This window comes from Pan paniscus, chromosome 3 (genome assembly GCF_029289425.2).
Source record: "Pan paniscus chromosome 3, NHGRI_mPanPan1-v2.0_pri, whole genome shotgun sequence".
Lineage (NCBI taxonomy): Eukaryota > Metazoa > Chordata > Mammalia > Primates > Hominidae > Pan > Pan paniscus.
Window position 1 is genome coordinate 48,632,817 of NC_073252.2, and position 7,477 is coordinate 48,640,293.

A 7,477-nucleotide genomic window follows, 5' to 3' on the forward strand; every position below is an offset into this window, starting at 1 on the left:
AAAGCTATGGGCACAAATGGGGTTATTGAAGAATTTTTTTTTTCTTGCTTGAGCTTACTTGAATAGACAAAAGGTGTTTTGTGGTATGTTGATAGTCAGTGTAATTTGGAGAAAAATAACAAAAACAGTAAATTGCTACCCCCTGCTGTTTAAAAAAGTACTGGAACATTTTGACCTGTTAAAACATTAGGGAATTTGAAGCAGAAAAAGATTAGATACAGAAAAAAATCATCAGAAGTGAGCTCATAAAATACTTAGAGATTTATTTTATTGATTTGTTATATCCTAATATTACAGGAATTAATAGCACCTATTAACAGTTTCTCATAGTAGATTGATAGTATTTACAATAATGACTTTTTTTTTTTTTTAAGACAGCAACTCACTCTGTCACCCAGGCTGGAGCGCAGTGGCACGATCACAGCTCACTGCAGCCTCAACCTCCTGGGCTCAAGCAATCCTCCCACCTTAGCCTTCCAGATAGCTGGGAGTACAGGCGTGCACACCACCATGCCTGATTAATTTTTTTCTTTCTTTTTTTTTTTTTCTTGTAGAGACAGGGTTTTTCTGTGTTGCCCAGGCTGGTCTCCAACTATTGGGTCACATGATCTGCCCACAGCCTCTCAAACTGCTGAGATTATGCCACCACACCCAGCCAGGAGAACATTTTTAATTAATATCACCTATGCCAGAGGGGATTTGTTTTTAATCTCTATAAAGAGGACTAATAACAAAGTTTTGAATTTTTAAATGAAGAGTCTTTCTGATTTAAAAAGGAAGAAAAATATTAGTAGAATGGAAAATTGGCCTAGAAAATTTTTACCTAGGCCTTTTACCTAGTAAAGAGTTTTAAAAAAAAAAAGAAAAAAGGAAAAAACAACTCAGGCTACCAGGAAAGAACTCCCACCCCTTTCTTTGTAAAGAACATTAAGTCTGAGTATACGACAGCATCATATGGCTTACATTTTATAAGCTTTTTTTTGCCTTGTACATTCTTAGGTAATTAAGTGCATTTTTGGCTTAGAAGCCCTTGGGTTTTCATTGAGATGGTCAGTCAGAGGCAAAGTGATATTCTGTGTTCTTCATGAAACAGTGAAGCTTCTTGGTCATGACTTGATATTTTGAAGAGTATTTTGCTATGGAGTTTGGCTCAAGTCGAACAAGGGTGGTGGTAGATAATATATCAGGAGAAGGCTTTAATGTTAATGCACTTTCTTTTGTTTGATTGTAGCTCTCTACTTGGCTTCTTATGAGAGTGAAGGACCTGAAAATCATATAGAGAAAGACAGATGGAAGTCTTTAAGGTGGGTCTCATTCTTCTCATTGCTGCACAAGTCTGAAGGAAATTGGCTTTCCTTGAAGAAAGCCACATGCGTTCTATAGGAAGCTGCTGTCTATCTGTTCCAAGTCCTCTGCACTTTATCTCTTGTACACCAAATCTTTGTGGCTCAGAATTCTCACTACCATCATTCTGCTTTATTGTCTTTCTTTTTTTTATATTGGCAGATATACAGTGACTGTTCTTTTTCTCTCCCATTATTTAATAGAATGAGGAACTGAACCATAGTATGTTAAAAAAAATGCATTGACTTTGTTTAAAATATCAGAAGTTCAGACTTTATTTCTGAAGAGTTCTTCTGACACTAAAATTTTATTTAACCTGAGATAAAGAAAGAAGTACTAGTAGGCTTTATAAAGTTGGGTTTGCCACTTTCCAAGTGGATCTCAGTCACCTCTTTGTTTGAGAGAGTTGGGACTTTAAACATAATCTGGAGATTTTTCAGATTTACAACTTTTGATATTCTATGAGTATGTTTGAAGAAAACTAGAATAGGGTTAAATTTGTATTTTAAGCATTTGAGATACTTTAATAGGCAAAAGCAGCCCAGGGTATAATATAATCAAACTTGTTATCATTATAGTCCTACTGAGAAACTCAGAATGTATACCTTTTTGTACTAGGGTTTACAAGCACATTTTCTCTTATTTTTGTGGTCCCATAATCATTTGAGAGCCTTCATTATACTTGATATTAGGCTAGATTTCATGAACCAGGATATCTAAGATATACTTGGTTTTGTGTGGTTGTGTTTGTTTCAAAGGAAAGCTTAGGCCTTCTTTGTACCTCCCAATGATGAGGGATAAGGTATGAAGGCATTGGAATTCTTATCCTTAGGATATCATAGTAATTGGTGAAGGATTGGAGATGTTCCTTGTATGCCCAGACACAAACATAAAGAAGGTTTGGCTAATGCCTAAAGCCATGGGATATAACAGGCTTGTTGGGCTGATGCCTATATATATATGTACAGAACTAATAATGCATTGACTAATTATATATATATTTTATATATATAATATATATATAATTTTGTGCTTGGCAGTGGCACATTTCAATTAAAATTTTGTATTACTCTGTGTTTGTATTAAAATATTTCACTGTGCTATTTAGTATTATTCATGTGCAAAACATGAGCCTCAGAGTGCATATCTTGCTGGATAAAAGATTTGAGAATTACTCCTTTTAGTTATCCTTTTTTGATACATTTTGCCTTCCATATGTCTCCTTTTTAATCCCTCCTTTCTGTATTTTTAAAAACAGTAAGTTTGGTGGGGTCCCTGGGTATAGCTTAGCTTTTGTTACTTTTCTTGTAGATTTTTTTAAAAATTGGTTAGCAGATTGGCTACACATAAATGATATCTGGTATCTGCATTACCTGTGGTCTCCAGACATTTTAAATTAATCCAGACCTACCTACAAAATTATTTTATAGTTCTTTTTATTTTATGACATATTAACTAGTGGTTAGATTGGAAAGGTTCATAAGTCAAAGGTTTGACTTTAAAAGCTAAAGATTGAACTGTATAATGTCTTCCCACGTCTGTACTGTTCACATAATATATGACATCTAACATTTGATTGTGAAATGGGAAAAGTTCCCTTGTGCCCCTCCCAGGGCATGCGATGGGGGTGTGGTGTGGCTTCCTTCTTCAGTGCCCTGCTGCTCAAACCTCTAGAGGAGCATACCAGTGGGCAGGCTGTGGGGCTCCGACCCCACGGCAGTGTCTAGGGGTGAATGTTTATAGCTCTTGAAGCCCCAGTGGGCCTGTATTACAAGGTGCTCCCTTATTTTGCCATCTATAGGTGGCTTGCGTTAACCAGCTCAATTAGACCCTCTACCTTATGGCAAGGACAGAGGGCTTTCTGTGTCTCAGCATTCTTGCCTCGGTGTACTGGAAGAATTGGGTCGCACATAGGCTTGGAAAATGAGTGCAAAGTTTTTTGTTTGTTTGTTTGTTTGAGACGAAGTCTCTCTCTGTCGCCCAGGCTGGAGTGCAGTGGGAGGATCTCGGCTCACTGCAGGCTCCACCTCCCGGGTTCACGCCACTCCCCTGCCTCAGCCTCCCAAGTAGCTGGGACTACAGGTGCCCGCCACCACGCCCGGCTAATTTTTGGTATTTTTAGTAGAGACGGGGTTTCACCATGTTAGCCAGGATAGTCTCGATCTCCTGACCTCATGATCCGCCCGCCTCAGCCTCTCAAAGTGCTGGGATTACAGGCGTGAGAGTGCAAAGTTTTATTGAGTGGAAGTAGCTCTCCGCCTATGGGGGAGCCCAAAGGGAGATGTTTTTACACTGGAGTGGGGCCACTCAGTGGCCCAGGCTCTCCTCCGACTGCCCCTGCCAAACTCCGCCTCGTCCCGCCGGTCAGTGGCCTGCCAGTGTGCTGGCGTCTGTCGGTGTGCCCATCTGCCAGCGTGCTCCCCTCAGTGTCCTCTCGATGACCAGCCCCTCCTCAGACTGCCCCTGCCAAACTCCGCCTCATCCCGCCAGTCCATCCTGCGTGCTGGCATCTTTCGGTGTGCCCTGCCGGCGTGCCCTTCTACCAGTGTGCTCCCCTCAATGTCCTCTCGACGACTCGCCACTTGCGTCTTCTTCAGCAGATGTATTCCTCACCACGTCCAGCTACTTGTGTGTCTGTCTGCCTGCCGGCGGTCTCGGGTTTTTATAGGCCCAAGAGGGGGGCGTGGTGGGCCAGGGTGGTCTTGGGAAATGCAACATTTGGGCAGGAAATGTCTGTCCTCACCTAGGTCCGTGGGAGTTGAGCCCTAGCCAGGGACCTGCCTTTCTCTACCCAGCACTTCCCTTCCCCATTCCGTATCATTTAAAGGGACCGTGCTCTTCCCCTCCCAGCACTCCCATATCAATTGGTTGAAATGAAAGTTATATTCTTTGGTATAAAAGACAGTTTCCACGTTAAAATTGTTTTTTAAGGAGCTTTGAAAAACAGCTCTCATCTGTGTTGGTGTTCAAGCCACACACTCTGCCTTTTCCATATCCTGTCTGTTCTCATGGCCCAGCTCCAATGCCTCCCCCGTCCCTGGCCCGTTTTTCCCTAGAAAGAATTTCTCCAGAACTCATACACTCAGGAGGCACTCTTCCTCTCTCGTTACCAGCCATGTGGTTTTGTGTAGTGTTTGTGGTTTTCTCTATTGCTATGTAAGCCCCTTGAGGGCAAGCACAGGGTCTTCCCCTAATGTCTGCCCCAGCTCTGGACACAGTGTCTTGCTCTCTATTACTCGTCAGCCCATGCTCCTGTAGTGTCATTGAATGGTACTGGGTTATCGCAGGTGTTGGCCAAGGCATAGCAACCACGAAGAAGTTAAAACAAAATAAAACAGGCTATTATAATTTACAAAATACATACGTTAAGTGGATACTAAGATTAAGCATAATCATCCCTTGGTAATTATGGGGGATTGGTTCCAGGACCTCCTGCAGATACCAAAATCTGAGAATGCTCTAGTCCCTGGTATAATAAAATGAAACTTTCTGTTGCTGTTGTTTTCAGAAATATTCTTTTCCTGTGGCCATCAGTCTTACTGATTCAATAACACATAACCTGTTAGGGTAAACTCAAAATAATAAATAGATAATACTTGAATATAGCCATATGCATCCTCTCTTATACTTTAAGTCATCTCTAGATTACTTATAATACCTAATATAATGTAAATGCTATGTAAATAGTTGTTGTACCATAAATCATCTCTAGATTAATTTCAATATCTAATATAATGTAAATGCTATATACATAGTTGTTATACCATATTACTTAGGGAATGATGGCAAGAAAAAGAGTCTGTATATATTCAGTACAGACCCATATTTTTTGTTTCAAATATTTTTGATCTGCAGTTGATTGAATCCACAGGTGCAAAACCCACAGATAGAGAGGGCTGACTATATTCTGGAATCATTGTACCTACCTGAAAACTTTTATACATTAGCTTTGAAGGCAGTAAGATATTTTTACATAGATGCTTTTCTTGGTGGCCCTAGAGCCATTCATTGCAGACATGTAGATTCATCAGTGGCAGTGACAAATACACCTCTGACGGCAGACACCCTTATTGTCAACTATTGTTTAAACTCTCCCAATGTTCATGGAATGTGTTGTGAAGCTGCTTATATCTACCAAGTAAATCCATCTGTGATAACCTATACCTAAAAGCTCTTTATCATTAATGATCTTTGCTTTTTTTGTTTTTGTTATAATATAAACCTACGCAAGATATAGATTTATCTGTTTAAGCTTTTGCCATCTCCATTAATAAATGTTTGTTTGTTTTTTAAGTGACTGGCAGTTTTCCCAGAGAGCCAATAGGACTTAAAAGCTTGATTTTTTTTTTTCCTGGTTTAACTTTGTAAAATCAAACTTACAGGAAAGATAAAATTAGTATTACACAAGGCATTTTCATCCTAGTTCAAGTAGTCTGTTACATTCTGTCTTAGGTTGTGTTGTTTTTATTACTCAGGTCGAGCCTCTTAGGCAGAGTTTAACACATGGGAGCTGCCTGCCTGCTGCTGCTGCTGCTGCTTCCTGCAGATCATGGAGGGGCTGGCCTTTGTTTTCTGGCATCTCGTACCACGAACACTCATGAAGACCCTGCAGTCATTGGAGCACCCCGGTCAGCAAAGCACACAAGCTCACTCAAGACCAGATGAAGAACTTATTTCCTGCAGCTGACAGATAGACTCAGATTTTGTGAGACTGAAATGTTCACTGAAGACACTTGAGAAAGAATCCTCTAAAAATCCCGGCTCTGCATATGATTCATCTCCTGGAATTTCCATGTGAATCACAGCTCTGCACCTGGATGGAGTTTTCTTTTGTGTGTGTGTGTTTTTTTTTTTATTTGGTTGAACATTTGCTGCTAATGGGACTTGCCCAGCTGAGTGCTGGCTCTGAGGAAGCCCATGTTTCTTTTGTTAACTTAAATGAAGAAAGGAGTGGAGGGAGGGGATCTAAAACCCCCCATTTAGATCCCAAACCTTAGCTCAATCAGTATTGCCAGAGAGGGGTAAGACTGGTTGGAAGCTGACTGCAGACTTTGTTTCCCTTTAGTGTGTGCTGTGTTGTAAATTTTTCTCCTCCCTCCTCCTACAAGGTTTTGAGTTGGCTGCTGGTTAGCAAACTCCTTTTTACCCATATAAGTTATTTAATATAATAATGAAGCTCAACACTGTGGTAGGAAAATAGCCACTAGGAAGAAAATAAAAAGCAGAGTTTGTCATTGGACTGCTTAACATGCTAGAAGGACTTTTTTTTTTTTTTTTTTTTTTGCTCTTCTGAGCTGTTTACAACTGACCACTGTGTTCCACAGATGTATTTTTCAGTAGCTTTTTGTTACTTAGTTTTCCATGATGCCTGTTATTTTTCTCTTGTAAATTTAAATGAGCTGACTTTAAGGATCTTGGGAAAACCCATGGCATAATTACAATTTTCTTTTTAACCGACTTTTCATTACTTTTGGGAGTCTGTTGGTAACTAAAGATGTCAACAAAGAATAAATTGGAAAAGTTACCCCCCCAACTATAGCAGTAAACAAAACAGATGAAAAACACCTTGCTGTTAACTCAATGGTTGATCTAATTGTGAAATCGTTCACCTTGTTAAACATCTAAGTAAGTCTGTAGTCGCTCTGCAAACAGCCATTATATTTATTTACTCTAGAAGAAACTGTAGAGTAGTAATTCGTGCTAATGAAAAAAACAAAATACCATGTTCAAAACAGATGTATTTGAAAACTTAATGACATGGTTCCAAAAACTAGAGCATGTATGTATGCTGTGCATCATCTCAGCAGACCTAAAATATCCCCAAGTTGTCCCTTTACAGCCATCAATATATTTTACACTCTGCGGCCAGGAGTTGTGGCGTCTTTCTTTTCTTTTATGGGTGGAATTGTTGGGGGCGGACATGGGCTATAATCACAGTGGATCAGTTCAAGAGACTGGCTAAGAATGTATCTGAGGAAGTTACCTTAACAGTTTGTGCATGGGCATTTATTTTTTAAAAAAGAATGATAGTATTATTTGCCAGGCATTTTCTAAGTGTTTAGCATAGATTCATCTCTACTTATTAGGGGTGGAAATAATAATAACTTGTACAAGGCCACATAGCTAATGAGAG

The 7,477-nt window shown here is 39.7% G+C and overlaps 1 protein-coding gene across 6 annotated transcripts in view; it reads left to right on the top strand.

The window, feature by feature from the left end:
* The window catches only part of RASGEF1B (RasGEF domain family member 1B), a 617,711-nt gene extending 610,499 nt beyond the window's left edge, over nt 1-7,212 (top strand). For all 6 annotated transcript variants that reach the window (XM_008957649.4, XM_055111364.2, XM_055111363.2 and 3 more), the window contains 2 exons: nt 1,232-1,304; nt 5,820-7,212. In XM_008957649.4, the coding sequence (XP_008955897.1) occupies nt 1,232-1,304; nt 5,820-5,844 (98 nt within the window). In that variant the 3' untranslated portion in view covers nt 5,845-7,212. The remainder of the gene's footprint in view (nt 1-1,231; nt 1,305-5,819) is intronic.
* Nucleotides 7,213-7,477: the final 265 nt, after the last annotated feature.